The 26263-nt window shown below is 46.6% G+C and overlaps 1 protein-coding gene across 4 annotated transcripts in view; it reads right to left on the bottom strand.

The window, feature by feature from the left end:
• Positions 1-26263, bottom strand: part of lrp2a (low density lipoprotein receptor-related protein 2a) — a 40170-nt gene that overhangs the window by 5893 nt on the left and 8014 nt on the right. For 2 of the 4 annotated variants that reach the window (XR_013453080.1, XM_040201551.2), the window contains exons 11-65: positions 25994-26163; positions 24508-24731; positions 23914-24120; positions 23552-23754; positions 23295-23435; positions 22845-23048; positions 22069-22261; positions 21469-21594; positions 21148-21278; positions 20853-20990; positions 20481-20762; positions 20133-20372; positions 19709-19828; positions 19116-19232; positions 18587-18967; positions 18277-18291; positions 17719-17967; positions 16954-17165; positions 16680-16864; positions 16347-16575; positions 16060-16237; positions 15744-15872; positions 14838-15004; positions 14567-14710; positions 14318-14427; positions 13914-14091; positions 13606-13819; positions 13279-13518; positions 12987-13175; positions 11628-12548; positions 11376-11541; positions 11136-11294; positions 10741-11030; positions 10451-10651; positions 10208-10234; positions 10059-10094; positions 9735-9977; positions 9513-9638; positions 8820-8939; positions 8139-8270; positions 7154-7355; positions 6761-7056; positions 5949-6615; positions 5311-5481; positions 4989-5212; positions 4660-4837; positions 3737-3933; positions 3385-3630; positions 3132-3260; positions 2099-2218; positions 1357-1473; positions 900-1016; positions 672-809; positions 427-549; positions 176-304 (exon numbers count right to left, since the gene is read on the bottom strand). Coding sequence is in view for 3 of the 4 variants with exons in the window: in XM_040201551.2 (XP_040057485.2) it covers positions 176-304; positions 427-549; positions 672-809; positions 900-1016; positions 1357-1473; positions 2099-2218; positions 3132-3260; positions 3385-3630; positions 3737-3933; positions 4660-4837; positions 4989-5212; positions 5311-5481; positions 5949-6615; positions 6761-7056; positions 7154-7355; positions 8139-8270; positions 8820-8939; positions 9513-9638; positions 9735-9977; positions 10059-10094; positions 10208-10234; positions 10451-10651; positions 10741-11030; positions 11136-11294; positions 11376-11541; positions 11628-12548; positions 12987-13175; positions 13279-13518; positions 13606-13819; positions 13914-14091; positions 14318-14427; positions 14567-14710; positions 14838-15004; positions 15744-15872; positions 16060-16237; positions 16347-16575; positions 16680-16864; positions 16954-17165; positions 17719-17967; positions 18277-18291; positions 18587-18967; positions 19116-19232; positions 19709-19828; positions 20133-20372; positions 20481-20762; positions 20853-20990; positions 21148-21278; positions 21469-21594; positions 22069-22261; positions 22845-23048; positions 23295-23435; positions 23552-23754; positions 23914-24120; positions 24508-24731; positions 25994-26163 (10791 nt within the window). In the remaining variant the exon portion in view is untranslated. The remainder of the gene's footprint in view (positions 1-175; positions 305-426; positions 550-671; positions 810-899; positions 1017-1356; positions 1474-2098; positions 2219-3131; positions 3261-3384; positions 3631-3736; positions 3934-4659; positions 4838-4988; positions 5213-5310; positions 5482-5948; positions 6616-6760; positions 7057-7153; positions 7356-8138; positions 8271-8819; positions 8940-9512; positions 9639-9734; positions 9978-10058; positions 10095-10207; positions 10235-10450; positions 10652-10740; positions 11031-11135; positions 11295-11375; positions 11542-11627; positions 12549-12986; positions 13176-13278; positions 13519-13605; positions 13820-13913; positions 14092-14317; positions 14428-14566; positions 14711-14837; positions 15005-15743; positions 15873-16059; positions 16238-16346; positions 16576-16679; positions 16865-16953; positions 17166-17718; positions 17968-18276; positions 18292-18586; positions 18968-19115; positions 19233-19708; positions 19829-20132; positions 20373-20480; positions 20763-20852; positions 20991-21147; positions 21279-21468; positions 21595-22068; positions 22262-22844; positions 23049-23294; positions 23436-23551; positions 23755-23913; positions 24121-24507; positions 24732-25993; positions 26164-26263) is intronic. The other 2 variants (XM_040201553.2, XM_040201554.2) reach the window with 2 other exon arrangements.

Raw genomic sequence — 26263 nt, 5'->3', positions numbered from 1 at the left:
CTTATCCTATCCTTATCCTTATCCTAAGAAACCAGAATCCTTTTAGAAAACTCATTGTACTGCAGCAATAGTACTCACTTATTGATCATACTCATATTTGGTAAACCCGCCAGTTTAGAACCATATTTTCATATTAAAATTCCTCATCATGACTGCTATGCGGTTGGTTACTCACGGCAGCCCAGCTCATCCGACTGGTCTCCGCAGTCATTGTAATCGTCACAGGCGTACTGCAGCGGGATGCATTGTCCGTTGCTGCATTTGTACTCGTCGTCTGAACACGGCCCAGGAGTGGGACTCTGGCCTAGGTATAAAAACAACAAAAGCATATTGACTCAGGAGCTGCATGGAGATGAGGTAGAAAAGAATGAGCATTTTTATCCGATTTACAATATAAACGAGCAGCAGCAAAACTATTGAACTCACAGTTTTCCTGCCTCTCGTCAGAGCCGTCGCCACAGTCATCAACGGAGTTGCACAGCTCGTGGCTGTAGATGCACCGGTTGTTGTCACAGCGGAACCGGAACGGAGCCTCACACTGGATGTCCACTGTGGACAAACAGGACGTCTTAAGAAAAACCTCAGTGCAAGAATTCCACCCATTCGCCAATATTGAGTTTGCCGGATACTTGGCTTAGAGGCTTTTGTTTTGTGTTCATGTCGCTCCTTACGGCAGAGGTGAAGCTCCTCGTCGGAGTTGTCCCCGCAGTCATTGTCTCCGTCACATTTCCAATGAGGCTGGACGCACACGTGGTTCTTGCACTCAAACAGGAACGCGGGGCAGTACGTGCCGTTGGGAAAGCGGGTCGCTGCAAGCCATGAATAAAAAATCATTTAAAAAAACGAATCAGCTGTCATCTACGAGTGCACGCCGATAACATGCAATGCGGGACACTCACGGCAAAACGTCTCATCTGTGAAGTCCAGGCAGTCGGCGTTGCCGTCACATTTGAAGCGCTCAGTGATGCAGTGTCCACTGCTGCACTGGAAGTATCCGGGGGGACAAGTCCGCAACTCTGCAACACAGTTGAACCATCACGTAGAAATATACACGACTCACGAAAAAGGGAGCATCAGCTTTATCAGAGTGAGAAAATTCAGATCATTTTTTATGAAAAATACTCTTTAAATGTATTTATCTTATCAAGAATAACTTGATGCATGGTGCTCAGAGGGTCTTATTGTCTTATTATGTGTCCTACCAGCACTGGGTAGCAGTGAATAAACTATTATTGAATACTTCACTATTGGTGGTCCTTTCTGTTTATGCATCAAAAGGTGACGTTTTATTGCTCCTTTGTTTAGTGCAGCCCCCCGTTACTACAGACAGCCAGCCAACAAAGAGCCTCCACTTACCACAGTCCCTTTCATCCGAGTTGTCCTCACAGTCGTTGTCATGGTCACAGACCCAACGGTCGGGAATGCAGCGCAGATTTCCACAACGAAACTCGCTCTCTGTGCAGGAGCGAGGAGCTGAGGGGAGGACACAAGCAACACAAGGCGTGGAATCAACAAAGTTGTTGTTTTGTAAAAAGTACACAACACATTGAGCGTACTGAACACACACACAAGCAGCGTGTGCAGCCGCTACTCTGCAGTGAGCTCGTGCTTTCACTCTCCTGGCATGGAGCAGCACAGCAACGAGCGGAGCGGTGCCGCCGTGATTTAACCCCCAGACGCTGCCGCGCTTTTGAGAAGCTACGTTATCGCTAATAACTGCCGTGTTCTCAGACATGTTTGAATTCTCCGGGGCAAAAGGTGACGGACTCCTTCCCTCCCTGTCTCTCTGACACGCCGAGGACAGCGTGTTTCTCTCGCGGGCTGATAAGACCACCTGTCTCAGCGCTCGCAAGCAGAAGTGTCGAGCATCTCACAAACCTCCCCCACCCTCCTCCCCACCACCGCTGTCTGATAGAAGAGGACGGCAGGACTATTCCTTAACATTCACACTGCTTTTTTTGCATTTAGATCATTCACAGGAGTTTAAATCCTCTGCTGAGCCTACTTAAAAGACACTTGAGTGACGTCAAACAATGGACCCGGTTCTTGAAGGTCTCAGCGGTGTTCAAAGGAAACGACACGATTGAGCGGCACTCACTGCAGCTGCGCTCGTCGGAGTTGTCCCCGCAGTCGTCGTCCCCGTCACAACTCCATCTCAGCGGGATGCAGCGGTGGTTGTCGCAGCGGAAGTCTCCGTTAGGATCGCAGGTCACTTCGTCTAAGAAAGGAGCAGGAACATGAAACTGATCGTCGCTCGGCTTGACTTTTCAAGAACGGTACTTTGTTTCACCTTCATGTTCTATTCACTCTGTATTATTATGAGGAAAAACGTTTCGGTTATTGGGTCATGATAAAAAAAAATGTCAGTTGGAAGTGAAAGGCATCTTGTTTTGTAATGAAACTGTTTGTAGAGGAACAAGAGCAGGAACTCTCGCCATGCTTGTGTGTGTGTGTCTGTTGAGGAGAGATGAGAAGCACACACAGGAGAGGAGTTGAGCAGAGCTGGTCTGAGCCGTCTCTTAACACACAATGCCGGGGGTCAAAGATAGCGCCGTGTTAGCCGGTCCTGCCCTCCCAGCCCTCCACCTGGTCCATCTGCCACATTCTTACAGGAAGATTAGCACTGATCTCCCGTCCTGCGCTGGCATGGCACTAATGGAGTCAGGGCCTCCGATAAGAGACGGGAGGGTGTTTGGATCGCAGCAAAGTACAAAGAAACTTGTGTGAACCCTGCCCCCACGCAAGGACAGAGCAAAAACACACACACATAGACATGTGGAACCATAGCGCAGGGCAGCTCATAAATCTGTGGTGCTTTAAGGGAGAAGCAAATGGTGGGGGAGGTTGAGTGGTGAGACCCTCTCCATCAGCACCTCCCACCACCTCCCTCTGTAATGTTCCGCAGGAGGCTGAGGTGTTGGCTAATTGCCGCTTACTCACTCCTTCGACGCGTGATCTCGTTTCCATGACGTAAAGCGTTTCATCTTCTGAGATGTCAGGAATCATGTGATAAGTAATGCATAATAAGCCCGGAGCTCTCGCTGTAGCATATGCAACCCTGACGAACAGGTATCAAATCAGAGCCTTGGTTTAAACGGGACCTCAGGTCCGTGTCAAGGATGCAGACTCACCACAGCCCTGCTCGTCACTGTTGTCCCTGCAGTCGTTGTTGCCATTGCAAACAGACCACAGTGGCACGCAGCGGTAGTTGGTCTTGCAGTCAAACTCTGTGTGGTTGTCACATCGATGTTCCCGTCCCACTGTTGAGTAAAACACCACAGTGATCACGTAAGGGAGACAAAGGCAAAGAAACTGCAGCAGGTTTAACTAACTAATAACTTTCTCCAGATTGAGTGCTTGTTGAAGGAGCGGTTTATTACTCACTGCATTCCTCCAACGGTTCATCAGAGTTGTCGCCACAATCATCGTCAACGTCACATTTCCAGCTCTGGGGAATGCAGCGTCCATTTCGGCACTTAAATTGCCCCGGGCGGCAAGTTCTGGCGGAGCAGTGGGCGGGGTCCTCGTCGGACTGATCCCCGCAGTCGTCCTCGCCGTCACACTGCCATGACTCAGGTACACACCGTTTATTTTCACACTGCCACTGGTGGGCTTCACACTGGTGTGTGGCTATAGAAAAAGTCACAAGATAACCGTGAGACATAAAGAAAACGGGATATTTCCGAGAAATGAATAATATCCAGTGAAATTAATAGGTTTAAAGAACCCGACCCACCACACAGCACAGGGTCTTCGTCAGAGCCGTCGTGGCAGTCCTGGTTACTGTTGCACAGAAAGTGTGGACTGGTGCAGTTTCCATCGTTGCACTGGAACTGGCCGAGCCTGCACTGACGAGCCGGGCAAGTGGCGGGCTCGTCTGAGCCGTCTCTGCAGTCGCTCTGACCGTCGCATTTCCACCAGATAGGGATGCATCTGCGGAAGCAGAGCGAGGGCGAAAAGAGGTTTCTGTGACTCCTGAGCTCATTACATGGACTGAATAACTACCCACAACTCAGTGAAAGGCTGCAAAAATGAAAGTGGGCTTAAAAATAGTATTAACATTGATAAATCAATTTTTACAACATTACAATTTCATACAATAATATATCTATATAAAAGACCTTGATGGACAGATTATATTATGAAAAGTTAGTTAGTGTTTATGTCATTACATACAATACAATGCGTGAAGCGTAAATTAAAAAAACTAATATACCGTGTGACTGAAGGTCGGAAGGTATCGGCAGAAGCATAATGCTTGTATATTCCTATCCTAAATTGTTATCAATTAAGTTACCCTTAAAGAAGAAGCAGCAGAAGAAATAAGAAAGTGAAGAAGACAAAACAAACAGTAGGGAGCGCTGTTTTGCAAAGAGAGTAAACCGAGCTTTCCCCTCTATTTTCTTTGAAATTACAGACGAGAAATATTGCTAACAAACCGTTTTTCATATCAAAGTATAATTATAAGAAATCTGGCCTCTAGTTTTACCTTCCCACTGACAAATCTCATGGCATGTGAAAGCAACAACCAGTCACCCTAACAGTGGTCTAATTTATTAATGATGCCAGAAATATATCACGGTCAGTTCATCAACATCATGCTGATATTTCAAATAAAAACAAAACAACCCGTTCGACAGAAAAGAGCATTTGACAAACCGTTCGTTGTTAGCACATCTGTACTGGGTGCTGCTACACATGGGAAGGCATCGGGTCACACCTCCGATCTGCACAGTCAGGAAATGGTCCGGGCACTCACAGGTGTGGTTCCGCCCCGCATGACGGATCAGGCACAGGTGAGAGCAGCCTCCATTGTTCACAGCACAGGGATTGTTTACTGTCAGAGGAAGAGCCACAGTTGGGTTAAATAGTCTCCGTTCCCCATTCCAGCCGGGTATTGTTCTGCTGGCGGTCACTTCCCGGTACGTAAAGCGACTGTTGAGATAAGAGACAACTAAAAGCTCTTGACACACACAGCTTGAACCCACCGATGGGCTGCCGGTAGGGATGACACACGTGGATGTCGAATGGTCGGTGGGTGGTGTTAACCAGGGCCTGGCGCCCAGAGCCGTCGTACTTGTTTCCTTTCTCCACTGAGCGCGTGTTCCAGTCAGTCCAGTACACAAAGTCCTCGAACACGGTCAGGGCAAACGGGTGAGACAAAACTCCGTCATACACCGTGTGTCTGTGGTGCCCGTCCAAGTCTGAGTACCTGAGAAATAAAAAAATTAAAAATGGCAGCGTTACAAGTCTGATTGCAATTACTGTGGGCAGGAACAGTGTGATCCCTTTCTGATGAGATGCACCTACTCTATGTAACGGAGGTGAGCATCGGACCAGTAGAGCTTGTCATTGGTGTAGTCAATGGTAATCCCGTTTGGCCACTCTATCTTGGTGGTGATGATGGCTGCTTTGTTGGTTCCATCCATCCCGACACGGCCGATGAAGGCTCTGTCTCCCCAGTCCGTCCAGTATACGAATCTAACAGGTAGCAGAGAAAATATATACTTATATCTGAAACAGAGTGACTCTATACTTACTAAAGCGTTTCAATCATTTTGCTTTAAATGGGAAAGAGCAACATTGATACAGTATTTTGTACAATCTGATAAATTATATTTCCAACGACAATACTTTTAGCTTGGTTGTTTAAGATTTTTGATAAAAGCAGGCTGACAGCCTTGTAAACAGTCACTAAGATAAATATATTCATTCCAGTTCATTTCAAAGTTTTTGTCTAACTGCATTTCCCTATAGTAAGTCAAACAAATCACAGCAAAGAAAACAAATACAGATCCAATTTCAGAATTGTTATGCCTTACAAACATTTAGTTATGCAATTTACGGCACTGCAATTTCCCACCCTACATATGCTGGGACCAACAGCCCAGCTGATACATTGCTCGGGCTTAATCATAAGACTGAATTCCTCCCTGCCTCCGGCTCACCCGTATTTGGGATGCAACACAATGGCTCTGGGGTTTTCAAAGCAGAAGGTGTTGTTGGCATCCACGCAGTGCTCGGCAAGTTTCTTCACGAATCGACCGTCCAGCTCAGACACCTGGAGACAATCCAAGAAGCTGTCCACCCAGTAGAGTTTTCTGGCTATCCAGTCAACCGCGAGGCCCTCCCCGTGCAGAACTCCATTCACCACCACCTCTCTGTTAGCGCCCGTGTACGACATCCTCTCGATCACTCTGCGGCTCACGTCGATCCAATAAAGACGCCTGTCGACTCGATCAAAGTCCATGGCCACCACGCTGGTCAGGCCCTGCAGGATCAGAGAGTAGGCCTGTCCGTCCGTCGACAGGTTCCTGAGGTAATAGCGGTTGCTGAAGATCAGGTAGGGGGAGATGTCACTGTTCTGGCGGCAGCTGTGGCCGTCGGGCTCCCGGAGGAATCCCGGGGCACACTTACAGACGTAGGAGCCGACGGTGTTCTCGCAGACCTGGCTGCACACGCTCGGCGTCTCTGCGCACTCGTCAATGTCGTCGCACGTGGCGTGGTCGGACATGAGGCGGTGGCCGGGGCGACAGGTGCAGATGAAGCTGGTGGGCGTGTCGGTGCAATTGTGGTCACAGTGATGGACGGCTGGTTCCGTGCATTCGTTGACACCTGCATACAAAAATAAGCGTTATACCAACACAATTATTGTCGAAAGAAAGTTGTTGGCAAAGAAAATGAGTCCTTAGGAAGCAAATGGAAAAAACGTAAATGTCCCAGTTTCTTTAACTTTTTGTAGAGACCTCCTGACACTCACCGCATCCCTTCTCGTCGCTGTTGTCGGAGCAGTCGTCGCTCCTGTCGCACACCTGCCTCAGGGGGACACAGTGGCCGTTGTCACACCTGAACTCTCCGGGGGGGCACGTGGGCGCCGGCGTGTGGCACGTGTGCTCCAGCTCATCGGACTCGTCCCCGCAGTCGTTGTCGCCGTCGCAGACGAAGTCGTGAGACACGCAGCGGCCGTTCTGACAGGTGAACTGGTGTTGCTGACACGGCTGGTAGGTGCAGCTCTGCTCGTCGCTGCTGTCCCCGCAGTCGTTGCGGCGGTCACACCTGATTTCAGACAACAGGCCGCAAAAGATTTTGTCAGATTGCCGGACGGACAGATGACAGACGTAATGAATGGCGTTGAGGTTTTTATTTTTCTAACCTGTAGGAGTTGCGGATGCAGAGGCCATTGTTACAGCTGAACTCGTTGATGCCACAGGATCTGCGTGAACAGTTTTGATGTTCGTCTAATGCATCTGCACAGTCTGCGTCTCCGTCACACACCCAGTCGCGTGGGATACATTTCCGCTGAGGTGGTTGGTTGTTGACACAAGTGAACTCTGCAGTGGAACATGTGCGATTGCCTGGAATAAAAAATAAAGAACAAATTCAGGCAAGGCCATTTACAAGGAGCAAAATATGGGCTTTCTGCAATTGGTTGGTATCAGTCTTTACTCTATTTCCCCAAAAGCATGAGTGGCTCCTTAGTATACACAAGTGGAGAAGCACGAGTTTACAGATCAGCCATTTGAATGTCGTAACAGATTTGAGTTGACTGTCTTTGTTTGAGGAAAGCCGTAGTGATGACCCAATGTCAACCTGCATTTTTGCCAATCCGAACATTCCAAACTGTATTTCAAAACAAGCAGCCGCGACTTCAAATTCTTCATCCATTTAACGAGATTGATCCACATTGTTGTCTCCTACAGAGAGCTCAGGCAGTGCTGCAGTCTTTAGCTTCAGGCATCTTTTTGTCGGAGCACACATTGGTGAGACGTAAGAGTCCTGATCCACCCTGAGCCAGGAAGCCAGAGAAAGGAGGCATGCACAAAGTAACGAGTGAGGCAGGAGAAATCAGGAATGTCAGCTCCTTGGATTGGAGACCTTCAACAGGAGAATAAGATGCCGGGCACTGACTGCCAGTGTCTCCCAAACAACTCTTCCCCCGGCGGTGTGTATCCTAATCCATCAGCGTCCTGAATAACGAGAGGATGAGGGAAGCAGGAGGGGGCAAAGTGGCAAACAAGAGGGCTGGGCCACGAGGGGAGGACATAAAGAAGTAGGAAGCTGCAGAAAAGGGGATGAGGACAAAGAGAAGGAAGAAGGGTAAGGAGAGAAGGCATGAGAGGCAATGAAAAGATGCCTACCACACTCATGCCTCTGGTCTTCATCACTCATGTCGCCACAGTCATTGTCCCCATCGCAGATCCAGGATGAGGCAATGCACCTGCCATCATCACAGCGAAACTGATCTGTGGTGCAGGTTCTGACCGGCGTGGCTGCAGACACAAATCATATAACATTAAACTGTAATTAACACAGGACAATATTGAGTTTCAATGTCTTTGCCAGTTCATTAATATTCATCATGCAATTATCATCCTTTCATTTCATTTATTTTTGTGATTTCCAATCATCTCAGGTACCTCCCCCACTGCTTTTAAGCAAGACACAATATGACACAGGCAAAGCTTTCAAAATAGTCATGGCAACTCGACATTCCCATGCATGGTGAGCTATCTAAACAAAGGCCAAAGTGAGGCTCTGTAACCCCTGATGGACAAAGGGAGGGGGAGGTGCTGTTTGTCAGAGGACACTAATGGGCGTCACCACAGAGGAATGCGGCGCACAATAGGAGGCCTGGCTGACCACATCATCAACAAAGAAATACACCACTGACTGGCACTCTCCGCTACATCACTCTCAGCTCTCTCTCACACCAGCAGACAGATGCAGATCGGCGGACGGACACAAACGCACAATGACCGAGCAGCTGATAATGGGGCGGCGGCGGACACACAAAGCGTCGTCTCAGCATTGACACTCACTGCAGGAGAGGGGTTCATCCGAGCCGTCAGCGCAGTCGGCCCCTCCATCACAGTACCAGTGGGCGGGGATGCAGCGGCCGCTAGAGCAGCGGAACTCGGTCTGGGAACATGTGGACGTCGCTATGTGGAAGACGTGGAGAGGCATGAAACGACTTTTCAGCGTGGGAATCTTACTATGCTGATGAGTGGGGGTGGGGTGAAGACTAATCTGTTTCTGACTCTTTTACATCTCAGAGCTTTAGGTTGATTCATTCAAATCCTGCTTTACCAAGACTGAGCAGATGCCTCTTTTGCTACATCATACTCAAAGGGATCCTAAAGATTTATATTTGTGTAAATATAATATATTTGTGTTTTTCATTTCTAATAAAAAAAATTCTCCTTAGGAAACTTGGCTTGGCTTAGTAAAGGTGATTGTAGAAAGCTGTGTATAATCAATGCATGTGTAACATATTTGCACTGTTCAGTCCACTCAAAAATGTACACAATAGAGCTAAAAAATACCAATTGCAGCATCTTTTCAAAAGACTCACAATACAACACCCTCACCAATAATAGATGTGAAAATGCCACATTGAACCGGTCAAATTATAGCGATTTGGAAAAGGAAACTATTTTGTTTCTATTATGCGGAGGATATTGAGAGAAAGAATCTATTTTTTTAAAAGCACAACTGAGCACTGCAGAGCTCACCACAGTGTGTCGGGCTCTCATCGCTCATGTCCCCGCAGTCGTTGTCTCCGTCACACAGGTATGAACGTGGGATGCAGATGTTGGTAGACTGACATTTTGTGTGTTCTGGCTGGCAGGTTCTCTCCGCTGAAACGATCAGAAGTTAGAATTGGCATTTCCTATGAGTAATGACCACTTTCATGTGACCATCTATCTGCGTTTCTGCAAACTTGGGATACTCACGGCAGTTTTGTTCATCAGAGGTGCTGTTGTCATAGCAGTTATTGACGCCGTTGCATACAAAGTCCTTAGCAATGCAGCGGCCATTGCTGCAGGTGAACTCTGTGTTTGGGTCGCACGGTCTGAATAAACAGCCCAACTCATCACTGCCGTCTCCACAGTCGTCATAGTGGTCACAGCGATAGTGGTAAGGCACACATCGCCCATTGCCACAAGTAAACACTGTCGGCTCACAGGTGTGGAAGGCTGCCAATCAGAATCAAGAACGCGTTAGAGCCCCGGCCAATGGGAAGGCCTGAATACACATGCATTTAAAACTAATTTTACCTGACAAGGCAATAAAGGATGACAGCAGCTGTGGGACTGCATGCAAAGATATAAGGACATTGATTCATTTGTTAGTGTTCATTTGCTTTAATATCCAGAATTATGTGCGCGTTAGTGGCAACTTAATCATGAAGTGGAAGCATACACACCGACATAGTTGAAGTCAGGTTTATGTCCTAAGACAGAATTTTGTTGAAGAAGAAATAAATCATTTGTTAGTATTGGTGGGGGAAAAAGATAAATAATAGTATTTATTAGAGAAAGGAGTTGTGTTTTACTCATGCAAGAGGTTTAAGGGCTCTAGGAGGAGGCTAGTAATCAAATTAATCAAATAAAAATAAGAAATTAATGCACGGCCAAAATAAATGCAAGCGCTTTGAAGAACATCATACCACAGACTCTCTCCGACTCGTCGCTGCCATCTCCACAGTCATTGTCATTGTCACATTTCCACTGGGTACGAATGCAGCGGCCGTTCATGCAGGTGAACTGGCCCGGCTGGCAGCGGGTCCCGTTATCAGCTATACAGTGCTTGTTTTCAGATAGGTACCAGCGGCCCTCCGAGGGACACTGGCACTCCGCTCCGTTGGGTCCTATCAAGATCAAATTGAACAGAAAAGTTCATACAATTAGTTTTTAATTACCACACAAACACAACGGGGCGGGATGAAACTGCTGTTACCCGGCGTGCAGATGTGGCTGCAGCCTCCGTTAAACTGCTGGCACGGACTATCGCACTGCTGCTGTTTCCTGCTGGCCAGAACATGGACGTCCATAGGCCGAGACGGAAGGTTTTGAATCATGACCCTCTGGTCAGAACCGTCATGCTTGTTGGCCCGATAGATGCTGCGCGTGTTCCAGTCGGTCCAGTAGATGAACTGGCCAAACATAGCCATGGCAAAGGGGTAGATGGCTGTGCTGACGATGACCTCCCTATTGGACCCCGTGAGAGAGGACCGCTCAATCTTCTGTCTGGTGGCAGAGCAAAAATATTGATAATAACAGTAGATTGACAAGATAATCATATTTATTTCTTCAATTATTTCAACAATAACGATAAAAATGATCAGATCTTACAAGCTGGCGTCGGCCCAGTAGAGTTTCTCCTCTTCATAGTCCAGGGTCAGTCCGTTGGGCCACACCAGACTGCTGTTCACAATCTCTGTTCTGAAGTTTCCACCTAAAGTAGCACGCTCAATCTTTGCATGAGTTCCCCAGTCTGTCCAGTACATATATCTGTAGAACAAGAACGTATTTCTTTTTTAGATGTCAGTTCCAATCGATGAGCAAAGAGAGCGTTTGTTCTATCAGTCTTACCCCCTGCAGGGATCCAACATGATGGCTCTCGGCCTGGACACGTGGGCAATAATAGTTCTTTGAGAGCCGTCCACAGACATGGAGCTGATGCTCTGGTTGACATAGTCACTGTAGTAAATTCTTCTGTTTATCCAGTCATAAGCGATGCCATCAGGAGCCCCAAGATCTGCCCAAAAACAGGAAACCAAAGCAACATCAGGAATGCCGTTGGTGAATAAAATTGTACGTTTTAAGTGGAAGTGCAGAACCTACCGGAAGCCACCACGATAGGATCCGAGGTGGGAGAGGACAGGCTGATGTAGCTGATCTTGCTTGCTCCTGCGGCTGTGCTCTGCGTGAAGTAGATCCTCCGGTCCGTCAGGTCAAAATCCAGTGCCACTGATGTACGTGGCACGTTGACTACCGGGAAGGGCAGCGCGTGGTCCTCGGGGTCCAGGCGCAGACTGCGCACGGTGCTCTCCGTTGTGTAGATGAGATAATCGTCCCTCGACACCACGCAGCTCTCGCCATCTGCTCCGAGGTTACCAAAAGCGCAGCTGCATTTTTTATTCCCGCCATCTGGCTGGGCGAAACAGAAGTGGGCGCAGCCTCCGTTGACCTCCGTGCAGGGGTTGTGGTTAAGCTCCTGGGAGGAGGTGGGCTGGGCGCGCCGGTCATAGACCGTCACGTCCCTCAGCATGTTGACGTTGTCTCTGATGACGGCAGGCGGCTCTGCGCTGCCGGGCTGTTTGCTCGCTTGGAACACCTTCTTGAGGTTTCGGTCCACCCAGATGATGCTGCTCTCGAACACTGCGATTCCATAAGGAGTTGGGTAGCGACTGCCAAACCGGATGATCTCTGTCTCGCCTCCTTGAGGGTTGACCCGGGCAATCATGTCCAGGGAGTCGTCTACCCAGTAGACGTAGCCAGTCTGCCAGTCCAGAGCGAGACCTCTGGGAGTGATGATCCCCGATGACACTAAAATTGTGCGGTTGGTGCCGTCCAAGAGTGCTCGTTCAATTTTGGGGTTCTGGCCATAATCGGCCCAGAAGAGGTATCGGTTTCTGGGGTCGACCACGATGTGGCGCGGCATGTCCACCTGGGTCTTCAGCAGTACTCTGCGGAAAGTGGTGTTCAGGCGGAGCACCTCCACGTATGTCTCAGTCAGGAAGGCGTTGGTGAAATACAGATTGCCTGAGGAAACACAAGTAAGCTCAGTGTTTAAAGTAGCATCATCTTGAGTCTTGAGAACATAATGTCATCAGTCAAACTCGACTAAGTAGGATGCTGTGTATATATTCATATAAAATTAATATATTTTTCATGGTGAAAAATAAGAGGTGTATTCCACTATTAAAGGGCCGAAAAGAAAAAAAAGCTTTGATGTTGGTTAACTTCGAGTAGAACAAAAACCTTGATAACAAGTGACAGAGATCCTCGTCTACCTCTATTTAAAGTGCTGGGAAATAACTTCACTAAAGATTAAAATATAGAATTGATGTGAAAATTAGAGAGACACTGAATAAATAAGTGACAAAGATCCTAAAATAGATGTAAGTGTACTGATTTAATAACAATTTATATTACATAATTAAACAAAACAATAATTTGGGAGCTGACAAGACAGCCTACCTGCAGCCCAGTCCACGGCAATGCCTCGGATCCCGTTGCGTCCTATTCCAGATGTTACTACGCTATGTAATCCCGAGCCATCTGGCTTGATCCGCCTGACACCGTTTTGTGCCGCCACAGTGCTGCTGAAGTCACACCAGTAGATGAAACCAGAAGCCATGTGCACATCAACGTGCAAAGCATTACGGCCTGCAGGAGGAGAATCTAGTCAATAGACGGCATTATTGAAACTTCAAAACACAATTTATATTTATATCTATATTATATCCTATAGTTTATAATGATCCCTGACCTCTCCCAGCCACAGGCACCATGGCTTCAGAGTGGTCTGTCCCTTCCAGACTGAAGCCTTTGATGGCAGACAGAGTGGAGATGACGACATAGGACTGGTAAGGAGCGCAGGTCCTGTTGTCAGCATTAAGTTTGAATCCCGTGGCACACGCGCAGGTAAACAGGCCCTGCGTCCGAGGGAGGCAGAGTTGTTCACACGCTCCTACATTGTTTGTGCAGCCATTGGATGTGCCTGCAGAGGCTGAGATTTGTGGAGAGAATACAGCGGGATCAATAAAAACCCTGAGAGCAGCGAACGAGGATGACGACGTCTCCTTGTGCTACTCACTCTCTCGGTAATGCACTTTCAAAACTCTGAGTCCAGAAACGTTGTCTCGCAGCACAACCCTGTCGGCACCCGTGGACTTGTCCACGCGCTCTATGACCTCAAAATTGCGGTCGGTGAAGTAGAGGTAATTTTGATGGACGGCAACACCCCAGGGGTGAGACAGGCCCGTCACTATGGTGATGCGGTTACTCCCATCCGTATCCCCACGCTCAATCTGTGGACATGTTCATTTTTAACAATTACCAAGATTAACATAAGTGCATATGAAATAATGTATTGGGTTGAGAGTTAACAGAGGGAAGACCCACCATGCCCGTGCTTGTGACAGCCCAGTACAGCTTGTTCTCTTGGATGTCCACGGTGATAAACTCAATGTGATCGAGGTTGTTGGTGAACAAGGTGACAGGGTTCAAGCCATCCATGTCTGCAGACGCCACCTTGGCAGGGATGCCGCTCTCTGTTCCCTGGTCTGTCCAGTACAGTTTGCTTAGAAGACATTCGAGAATGGAGATTAGGTTTTGAGTCTCGGCCACTTACAAACTTTTGCTCATTGATATCAATTGTTGGAAAATCTTTCATCTCCAAGTGTTTAACTCAGTAACATTCGCTTGAGTTCTCTGGATGCAATGCAGATGACAACGAGGAGGTCTGTAGGAGCTCAGTTGCTTTGGGGATGAGTGGCCGTGCCAGAACGGTGTTAAATGGGGCTTACCCACGTGCTGGGTCCACTGCGATGCCAACGGGACTTCCAGCACCAGTTGGAGAGCCGTTGTTAGTGATGAGAGTTTTCCTGTACTGCGCCTCCCCTCTCAACTTCAAAACCTGGCCAAACACAAACAGGTGCAATTATTGAACAGCATCGCTGTGTCGTGATTTTCTTATTAGAAGTGCAATCACAAGAAAACATTTGTCTCAGTTGACTGGAAAAAACTACAAGCTGACACAGAATAATTAGTCTTACCTCTATCGACTGTGTAGCTGGATTAGTGTAGTACAGGTTCTCTGTCATCCAGTCCAAGGCCAGGCCGACAGGGGAGCCAAGGATGGCAGCGGGGGCAAACTCTGTCCTGTTAGTTCCATCTGACTTCACCCTGTGGATCTCACCCTGATGGAGAGAGGAAGACCAATTCACCTTTTTTGTTTTCGTATTATTATGTATTATGTATTTCTCAGAATTGACTTTGGAAAGTGAAGTAAGTTCTGAACTGATGTGTGACAGGTCATTAACTAACCGGGTGCTCCACCCAGTAGAGGGTCTGTTCATTGTCGTCAAAGTCAACATCGTAGCCATTATGGAGCCCAGCAATCGGGACCATGGCATCGTTACTCTTCTCATCTGGGTTTAAGGAAATGCCATAGATGATGCTGTCTCTCACAACCACCAGGAAAGGATCCTCAACTACGTGTAAAAACAAAAAGAAAATGGAGTCAATTTTTATCAAGGCACTTCGTAGTCTTTTAAAAGTTGCACAAAAAAAAAAAGAAAGGAAACTGTGTTTGTGATCCAAAACTAAGAGATGCAAATCGCTTATACAAACCTGGTAAAAAAATATGGATCCTGAGCTAATAGGCCCTGATCTATAAGGAGGATGGATTGGTGAAAGTTGTCTATGCAATCACATTTGCTTTGTCATCAATGATTACAATCGACAAATGGTTGTGGGGCATTTTCATTCTTGGATAATTGTTGGCCTCGGAGGGAGAATGTGTTCTGCTTGGCTTGAATGGGCTGAAACCTGAGATGAGTTAAGCTGTTGACCTAAGGGGGGCTCCATGGACTTTAAATTAAAGATCCCATGTCTCCTTAAGACCTTGAAAGACATGCTTATATTGCTTATATTGTTTAGGAGTGGAACAGCAGTCTACGAGGTAATCTAAATGGAAGACTGTTGACAAGGACCTGGATCAATCTATAATACAAATAGTCTTTTCAAAGATTTCTCCTCTTACCAATATTGAGATCCTGAAAATGAAGCATGCCAAAACACTTCCATAATAAAAGGTTTGCTATGCACAACAATAACCAGAGCTAAAATGAATACCATATGATTAAATCAACTTATCAACTGCATCTGACCCAACTTCCTTTTCATCAAACTGATTGATGAGTGTTTTCCTCCATTGGGTAGGGCGCATACCTCTGGTGCAGGTGATTTGGTCCACTGCCAGAGTCCAGCCTGAGGGGCAGGCACATGAGTAGTAACTTGGTCCCACAGCAGAAAGCAGACAGATATGAGTACAGGGACTCCTCAAGCAGTGATTTTCACCTAAGAATTGTCAAACCACACATGCACACACACACGCATGCCAAACAAAGAATCAGCACAAGGATCTCCACCGTGTATCTTTGATTATTCTGAAATGTAATTGCAAAAACAATGGATCTGCTGCACATTGGCAGCATTATAGAGAACTACCAAACCAACTCCTGCACATCAAATATCTTTGACTTACCCGCAGGCTGCCTGGCCGGGTGTACTGCCACCAGACCCATGGGCTGAGGGAGGTTGAAAAGCATCACTGTCTGGTTCTCCCCGTGCCACTTATGGGCTCGCATCACGCGGTTGATGTATCTGTCGGTCCAATACACAAAATCCTCAAAAATGGTAATTGCGTGGGGATGTTGCAGTACCTTTTCACAGAGAGTAGCAAAAGAAAAAAAAAGGTGCGTCTTTTACATGCTATTCAAAAGGAAATTGAATTTGCTCTGTTCAGAAAACGTGTCTTTCTCGTACACTCACCAGGTCACTGGCCACGACTTGCTTCCTGTTGTTGCCGTCGTAGTCGCAGAAGTCAATGAAATCCAAGTAGGCATCAGCGAAGTAGAGCATATTGTTCGGGTAGTCTATGGTTAAACCGTTGGGCCAGTACAGCTTGGCGTTTATAATAACAGTCCTTAATTTCCCATCCATGCTGGCCCTCTCAATGCGGGGGTTCCTCCCCCAGTCGGTCCAGAACATCAGGTGGGCACTGCGAAAACAAACGCTAGTCTTTTAACACCATCTGCACCAAATGAAAAGGTGACCGTAACGTCCAAGGCGTACACATTTGAAACAAAGTTGTTTCTGACTGACCCGTCCCTCGGGTCAAGCACCAGGCCTCGGGGGTTGGTGACATTTTCACTGACTAAAACAGTGCGGTGGGTTCCCTGCAGTTTAGACACTTCAATAGTCTCCAAGACGTAGTCAGTCCAGTAGAGGTTCCTGCCCACCCAGTCCACAGCGAGGCTCTCTGTTACAGTCACTCCACTGTCAAATACCTGTCCACAAGACACTCATTCTCAGCTAAACATGTTTACTGGTCAAACAATTAAACGTTGTGGTGAGGAACGGGAAAGAGACAACGCACCACAGTTCTATCGCTGCCATTTTTGTTCGCACTCCAGATTCGGTCCTGGCTCGTGTCGGACCAGTACACGCGGTCAGTGGCTGAGTCAAAATCCAGGGCCACAATGTTGCGGCCGTCCCGAACCAGTGAGCGGACCACGTTGGGCTGAGCGGTTATGTCATCTTGCACGATCTGATTTCGGCTGGCGACCAACAAGAACGCCTGACGAGAATCTGTAAACAGACATCAAATCTCTGTTACTTATTTTTCATGTCCATGACCATGCTAATGAAACCACCTATACTCTTTACAGGTACCCTATCTGACAGCCCTATTAGATAGAACCTACTCCAATGGCAATCCCAGGGGAATGCACTGTTGTCCAAATAATGACCTATTGTACTGAAAGGTCTTTCAGCAGGTTATCTGTCTGGAAGAGGAGCTCATGTCAGGCACACTCCCGATGAACAGCCCATTGTTGGTGATTATGTCCTAATTACACCTGTGTAGGCCAGTGAGTGACATATATGTTATTTGTCTTATCTGAAGAAATCAGATCAGCAAGGAGAGACACGGGAGAAGAAAGGCGGTGTGTCAGTCTCGCAGTCCGGTGGACGAGCTCCCCCCCCCCCCCCCGAGATCACAGCCCATTCCGGCACGGCAGCCGGGAGACAACTGAGTTATGTGCTGTGTCCTGTTACCTGCTTACTGCATTATGAAATTATAGGTCGTTATTTGCAGCCACATGGTCCACGTGCAGAAGGTTTACGCCACATTCCTCCTCACCTGAGACCTTGCAGGTACGCTGGTTGGCTTCGAGGGCATAACCCTCCTGGCAGTGGCAACGGAAAGATCCCCTCTCATTGAAGCAGTGCTGGCTGCACAGTCCCGGGGAAAAACACTCATCTACATCCTCACAGGTTTTGGAGTCATTGCTCAGTTGATAACCCACGGGGCAGGAGCACTGGGCCCCAAACGGCCCTTGGATACAAACGTGGGTGCAGCCAGCGTTGTTGTCAGAGCAGCTTTCCTGATCTGAGTTTAAAAAAAAATGTATATATCAGACCATGTAAATGATAACTCACACAAACAAGTAATAAATATACCAAGTTATGCAATTAATATACACGTTTCAATGGTAATTAACGAACATCGCAGCTTTGAATGCATATTTGTTTACTAGTATTTCTATATTCACCAGAAACACTCTACTAAAAACAATTTCATTATGTTGTGAGACAAATCTATGAACACAAGAGAAGGTAATAAAGAGACTTATTGAAAATGAATCACATATATTTTTCTACCAGCATTTCTACCAATGATTAAGAGTCTGTTTCCTACCTGGCAAAGGCTCGTCTGAAAGTGGTGAAAAAGGCAAGAAAGGAAAATCACAGATCATTTTCAGGTTAATGCAGGTGAAATCACACACATGCATGATTTTAACACACAAATCCAAAGACAAACAGATTTAAGACATTGTTTTCAGTGGAAATTGTAAAATTACACTAAATCAATGGAGAGTTTGATCCTGTTTGGTCATGTGACAATTAAATTGAATTTTTGGATGCCAAAAAAACTTCAACAATCCAGTACTTCTGAAAGACAAAGAACATGTTACAGGGTGTCTGAAGAAAGCATAGAGCCGACTTACTGCAGAGAGGAGACTCGTCGGCACCATTGGGGCAGTCGGGAGTGTTGTCACAAACTGTGGTGAGATTGATGCACAGGCTGTGGCCCGGACACTGCCACTGCATGCTCGGGCATCGAAACGGCGGCGTGGGACAGTCCCTTTCATCGCTCCCGTCCCTGCAGTCGTTGTCCCCATCACAAAGCCAGCTGCGCAGCACACAGTTCCCATTGTCACAGCGGAAGAGCGAGGAGGGACAGGTGCGAGGCGGACAGGCGTGGTGTTCGTCGCTGCCGTCCTCGCAGTCCGGGTGACCGTCACACTCCCAGGTGGACGGTACACAGCTCCCGTCTGACTGACACTGGAACTCGCTTTCATGGTGGCACATCCCAGGGGGCCTTGTAGCTGAGATTTAGTAGGAAACAGCAAAAACACCACGACAGAACAGTCCAAAATGTGAGAAGAGTTACCCATGTTAACGACCTTTCACATTTTTGTGCAGGACTGAGTGATGGTTCAGTAATTTAACCAAAGGCACTTTATTAATACTTACGACAGCGCTGCTCGTCTGAGCGATCACTGCAATCAAAGACTCCGTCACAGCGGTAGTAGGAGTTGATACACTGGTGACCGCTGGAGCACTTGAATTCATTCCCGGTGCAGTTGTAAACTGAAAGAATGCAGTTGAGTATGTTACACCTGGTATTCAGCATTTGTATGTATGCTGAGCTCCATCGTTGTGCAACTCAAGTAATGAGATCAATACACTAAGAGGCTTAGCAAATGCTGGTTGGATCTTACAGACCATTCAATTGACCCCTACAACTTATCGAGCACGTTTAGCCCGTGCAGACACGGCGTTGCGGAATGAATGACTGAACAAATGAACTCATTCTTTAATGGGGAGCAACAGAAGAGTTTCCAATTCATAGGAATGTCAAAGTAAGAGGCTGGGTTGAAGCAAGTGTACAATTCGGTACTAAATAGTCATGAGACTAGACTAAAATAGCTCTGATCAACGACTTCTTCCATTAGTTTTATGAATACACACTTGAAAAAACATCTTCAAAGATCTTTCATGAGTAAGGACCAAATGAGCAACTATAAGTAGGTTTTGGGAAAACTGCACTCCAGCAAGGTACTCACTGCATCCCTGCTCGTCCGCCCCGTCCACACAGTCCCTGTCCCCGTCACAGACATAGTTGGGATCTATACAACGGTGGTCAGGACACTGAAACTGTCCCGGATTGCATGTGCCTCTCAGATCTGTCGACGCAAATGAAACAAAATGAGTCTTGTGAGTTTTTCTTAATCAAAGCACAACATACCGTACAGGTCTTTTGTTGTCTTATGTTATGTCTTAAGAACCAAACGTGTGTACGGGCAGAGTCATTGTGTATTTGTGGACACTGTACTTTGCAACCCAATTGACCGCAGAGTTTTTATAATTAACCTTTTCTTTCAAATCTGTGCATTGTTCTCATTGTTGTCATATTTCCTTGCAATGTTGATTCTAATTCTAATTCTAACTATTTCCAAAGGGCAGACCACTGTGTATAGGGGCACTCACGGCAGTCCGCTTCATCTGAACTGTCCCCGCAGTCATTATCGGTGTCGCAACGCCAGGTTTGTGGGATGCAGCGGTGGTTGGCACAAGTAAACTGATTGGCAGGGCACGTTCCGGGCATCGCTGTAGGGCAGTTGTGCTCATCGCTGTTATCGAAACAGTCGTTTTGCCCGTCGCAGCGCCACCCTGTAGGCACGCAGTGCTTGTTGGCACACGTAAATGCAGAGGGGGAGCAAGTGGTGTCTGAAACGAGAAATGGTGATCCTGATTGAATTATAGAAACATTCGACTGAGCAAAACTAGATAACGATGAAGCAAAAATGTTCTCTGGTCAGCAAAAAAAAGCATTACTGTTAATTCCACAGTCGACTTCGTCACTGTTGTCATGGCAGTCGTCAACACCGTCGCATCTGTAGCTGCTTGGGACGCATTTGCTGTTGCCGCAGGAGAAGGAATTGGCTCCGCACTGCAGTGTCGGGGGCTCGTTGGACGAGTCTTCCACGCACGTCTGCTGGTTGGGCAACAGCTTCATGCCGTACGGACAGCCACACACCCGCTGTGAGTCCGGGGCCGGGAAGCAGAAGTGGCTGCAGTCGCCATTGGGATTCGTCTGCCTCCTGCAGAGGTTGGAACCTGGGAAGAAGAGCAGAGTGTAATTACCAGGAACATGTGTGACTGCCGAGCGTGACCCTCGGTTACAGAGCAGGGAATAAAGCTACTGACCGATCTGAGAGTTGGAATCGAAAGACTTGACATGCATGATGTGGCTGATTCCTCTTCTGATAATGACCATTTCCCCGCCGTCCGTCTTGCGCACACGCACAATGCCACCCAGGCGCCAGTCGGTGAAATATGCATAGCCTTCGAAGAACAGGAGCAACAGAGCAAAACCTCAGTTAGTTTATCTTTCATCACCTCCTGCTAACAGTAATTGCTTTTCTGACATGAGCCTCATTAAAGCAAGAACGGTTAACCACAGTTCAAGTCAATGCCACTGAGATAAGGCAGGACTTATTACCTTCGAAAATGGTAAGACCAAACGGGTGGGAGATTTGGGTTATGCGACCCAAAGAAAGCCGGTTCCGTCCATCGAAATTGCTGTGCTCAATTTTGTCGAAGAAGGCATCCACCCAATACAGACGCATTGAGCTGGGTGGAGATTAAATTACAAGGGTGAGGGTTTAAAATGACTCAACAATGCTGTAAGGGAAGTAATCCGAAAGAAACATCGCTACCACGATTCACTTGGTAAAACAACCAAACAATGACAACAATGTCAAGGGGAAATTGTGTATCGCACAACTGTTTTAGCTGCATGGCTGTAGGGCGTTTTACTCACCTCCAGTCAATAGCGAGGCCATTTGGCCAGCCAAGAGTAGTGTTTACAATAGACAGAGCATGTGACCCGTCACCCCAAGCCCTCATAATCTTCGCCGGCCGGTACCAGTCAGTCCAAAAAATATAGCTGTATTAAATAAATAAAAAAATTTAAAAGAGCAAGCATCAATGTTACATTTTGTTAAAAAAACTACCTGCTTTTAATACTTTAAGGCATCCACAACTACTTATTTATTTAAATTGGGCTTGGAATACCGCTTTATTAAGCTTTGCTGTTCAAGCCAATAATTTAAGTGTTTGGTTCAATACTGCCCTTCACGCTCACTTAAACTGAGCCGTCCCACATAGAGGCCTAATGACTTCCAAGCTATTGGAAATAACTGCATTCAATAGTATTTCTTTTATCTGGTGGGTGGGTGGGTGGCCTCATTCGAGTGCATTTCAAATGAGTGTGTATAGGTGAGTGACCAGACACATATGGTTGTTTTTGCAAAAAATTCCCTCTTCCTAATGTATAGTTTGACTCCTACAAAGTAAATGCCAATATTTGCTTATTAGCAAAAATACTATTAAATCTAAGGTTATGATTATATGGATTTACCCAATGGGAGGGTGCACCACGATGGCCCGGGGATTGTTGAGGTTTTGTACGATGGCTCTCCTGGACTTATCAGCGAGCTTCATTACAGATATGCTCCTGTATCGCGGATCAGTCCAGTAGAGGTTTTGGGAAATCCAGTCGTAAGCCAGGTCCTCCACTCCGTCCACTCTGTTGGCTGCCAGCACCTCCCTGCCTGTGCACATCAAAGCAGTCACACCGACGTTTAACACCGAGGTGAAAGAGGAACACATCTAAGTAAATAGGCTGTCGGCTTGCAGTTTCCCCATGCGGACCGGACAGAAAAAACGAGAGCAGCTCCAAAAACAACATCGCCGATCAGAGCAGTGGTGTTTCTTTTTTTGTTTTTTGTGTGGACATTATTTCCCACATGTGACAGTTTTGAAAGAAAGTATCAAAACTGCTGAGCAGAACATTCTTGATTAGTCTGTCCTACTCATTTTGAGATCATTAGTTTCAGATGTAAGTTGATTTTATGATACATTTTCCACTGTCCGTACTCCCGTCCGCTCCCTCCCCCATAGTACCAGCCGGCCCCATCAGCCACTCCCTTAACTCCCTGTATAAGCCTGGCTGAATCACATGGTAGAGATCTCTGCAAGGACAGAAATTCTCCAATGATTTAAGCACAGAGAAAACACTGAAAACATGCTAGCGGTGGATAGCTTTCAAACAAGACCATGCTGTTCTTTGAGTTATTCTTTCTATGAATATTTCCAGGTTATTGCGAAAACAATTCAGCGAGAGAAGGTGCTCACCACTCCCATCCACTTTTTGTTTGTATATAATATCTTTGGCTGTGTCAGAGAAGAAGATGGCATCTTCTTCAGCACTATAATCCACCCCGACAAAGTAGGAAGGGGATCCGGTAACGGGTAGCATGATGTCCTCCTGAGATGACAGGTTAAAGGGGATCCCTCTCACGGCCAGCTGGCTGGAGAACAGCAGGAACTGCCTCACAGCTGAAGAAAGGAAATCAGAAGACCACATGAAACAAGACGAAGAGGTTCAACCTCTCAAAGACACTGTAATACAAAAGAAAGGGTGAAATGCAATGTACACAACTCTGGGTAGCCTTACATGTGAGATTTGATTGATTCATTGAACTATCAAATCTTTAGGTTATTAGGTGTGACTTTACAGTTGAAAGGAAACATACTGAGATCCGTTTTTTGCATTCATGAGAAGAAAAAAAAACGTTCTCTTACCGAAACATCTCTTGCCATCAGCATGCAGGTCGTAGCCCATGCGACATTTGCAGCGGTACCCCAGTCCTCCGTTGTCACTCCTGTGACTCAGAACACAGATCTGCTCACATCCCCCTGTGTCTACACTACAAGGGTTTGGAACTGGAAAGAAAAAAGTAAGCGAATAAATTTCCTTCAGCTGGCCAGGTCACATGACACACCGATTGTGATTGTGGATGCCGCTGAAGAAGACACATGTGTGTCATTGAGGAGCTCACCATTAGGCTGTTTCAACTGATGTATCACTGCAACTCCATGTGGAGCCTGCGAGGTGCTGTACACAACTTGAGGACTGCTGTCAGTGAACTTGTTGGCTTTCATCACGGCCATCTTGGTCCAGTCCGTGAAATAGACGTTGTGCTCAAACAGACTGATGCCAAATGGGTGTGGGATCACAGCACCTCCGTGGACCACTGTTTTTCTATTGAAAACATGTTGACAACATTGATCTATTAGAATATAAATGCACAAACCTTTCTACCTGGTCTACCCTACAGAACCCCTGGACTCTTGCTTTTGCTTTGGTGTTGAAATGATGAATGCTGTGCTATTTTGGATGAATAACACGTGGCATATTCACCTGTGAAGACCATCATATGTTGCAGTTTCAATGTAGTCATAGCGACTGTCAACCCAATAGATGCGCTTGGCTTCAATGTCTAGTGTGATTCCAGCTGGCCAACCCAGTTTAGTCCCAATGATCCCGTAACGGTTGCTGCCGTCCATAAAGGCGCGCTCCAGTCCTGGTTGTCCGTTCAATGCCTCCCAATCTGAGAAGAACATATACCTGGGAAGAGAGGTTAAATAAGTATGTCAGTTTTCTCTGCGGTGGGAGCATCGTAGGAGGACCGCGAGACTTTTCTCTTTTCAATTAAGTCCCGTCTCACTTTATGTCTCCAGGTGTGTGGCTGTGCGTCGCCCCAAAGAGCTGGACAAGAATTTACGATAAGCAATTTATCTGTAGCCACCTGGCTCTCCTCCCCCCTTGAGCTACACTATTGGATTACAATGAGGGTCATCACTAACATTGCTCCTCACTAATCCACCCAGGGCAATCTGCTAATCCCATACACACACCCCATTATTCCACGCCAATGGAGCGCAGCAGATACTGTATGTGGGGTTTGGGAAGGGGTTGATAGATGAATGGATAGAAACTGGGAGATGTGCTTACCCGACGGTGGGGTCCAGCGCCAGTCCTCTAGGGTTTCCGAGGTTTTCGGTGATGAGTGTGACCCGGTTACTTCCATCAAAGTCAACCAAGTCGATCCTGTTGACGCTGGTCTCCACCACATACAGTTTATTGTTCACCCAATCCACCGCCAAATTCTCAGGGTAGTCAACTGAGACGTTTAAAACCACCTGCATATTGGAACCGTCCATGTCCACAGAAAACACCTGTACACAAAAGACAGCATTGTTGAATGAAATGAGCTCGCAGGTGGTCGCTGCTTCAAGAGGTCAAGGGAAGAAATTAAAAGGTAAGTTCACATTTTTGTGATGTTCACATGTTGAAAATGTTATTATCATAAAACTCGACAGAGCGAGCAGAAGCTCGTAACAGAGAAATAGGGAGAAAACCGTCCTTCTCTACTCATATGTTTACAATTTAAAGGAATCCCCATTCCTTGTTGTGAATAATATTGACTTCCAAATGTTGCTTTTCAGGTTTTAGTCGTCCAACTCAGACAAAATCAAGTGTGCATTCTTCAAAAGCAACAACGTACAAACAGGTGCAGTTACAGCCAAAATAAACTATTTCAGCAAACATTTGGCAATGTGAGTATTATATTAACTGTCTCAGGCATGAATGTTAAGCGAGACAGATTATTTGTTTGCCTCTCTGACGAGTCTTTTTACATGTCTGAGAAGCCTGTAACTTGATTTTCTGAACCTGCCACTCTACCAATACTGCGATGGCACTCGGTTCTCGCAGTGGAAACCTTGGCACCATGCAGCTGGTTGGGGGTGTTGTTTCTCTTAGCAGCTCTGCCTCTTTTGAAACCAGATCCATACATCTAAAAAGCAGGGTTTCCTACTGACCTGTTTAAAGAGAAACTGAAGATGTGGAAATAGCCTGATAGTTTAACCTTTCCGGTTGCATTCACATGCCCTGTTTGTGCTCTCCCTACTTTTAGTTTGACATGCTGCCATGGAGGCGGGTGATATGCACAGATGCCCAGTCAGAGATGTGTCCCAGCATTTCAGGACGGTGGCTTCAGTTCAAACCATTAAGGAGCCAAAGCACAGACTTTTTACAGTGCCACTGAAAGAAAATACAGCATGATCACTTCTAACAAGATCGAGTTACAAAAATTGCACCGTGGTATGTGAGCATCATACCGGCCAATCGGACAGGTTTCAAGATTAGGCCTTTTGGATTCCATTCCACTGCTTCCCTTCATTATAACCCAGCCGCAACAGAGCCAACAGCTATCCCATTATTATAGTATCAACATTGCTGATATTTTATAGGATAACTGAAAGAATTTCATTCTGCAGCTCAAGTCTATCTCAAGTATTTCCTCAAACAAAACCTGGTCTAGTCCGGTGATCTCTAACCCCGGCATAACAATATTCATCTATGTAATGCTCTGAGAAACACACTGCAGTTAATAAGAACATATGACATTGATATGGATATCATATTTAAAAAATACCTTATTCTGAATGGTATCAGTCCAGAATATCCTATTTAGATTATAATGGAAGTCCACCCCCACTGCAACCCCTCTGTTCTGTGAAGGAACCAAGGTGCGCTGACTGTTGCCATGAATGTCACCTATCAGCAAGTCTCGGCCATTGGAAAATAGCAAGGAAGGGACTCCAGCTGCAGTACAACAAGTGACAAACAAAATGCATCATGTTAGAAAACATAAAGAAGTCATTTGAACATTACAAGTTAGCAAGCAGAGCCTGATTTGTCTTTG

The sequence above is a fragment of the Gasterosteus aculeatus genome, chromosome 16 (genome assembly GCF_964276395.1).
Source record: "Gasterosteus aculeatus chromosome 16, fGasAcu3.hap1.1, whole genome shotgun sequence".
Classification (NCBI taxonomy): Eukaryota; Metazoa; Chordata; class Actinopteri; order Perciformes; family Gasterosteidae; genus Gasterosteus; species Gasterosteus aculeatus.
Note: the sequence above shows the minus strand (reverse complement) of the source record. Positions and strands in the feature narration are given on the sequence as shown.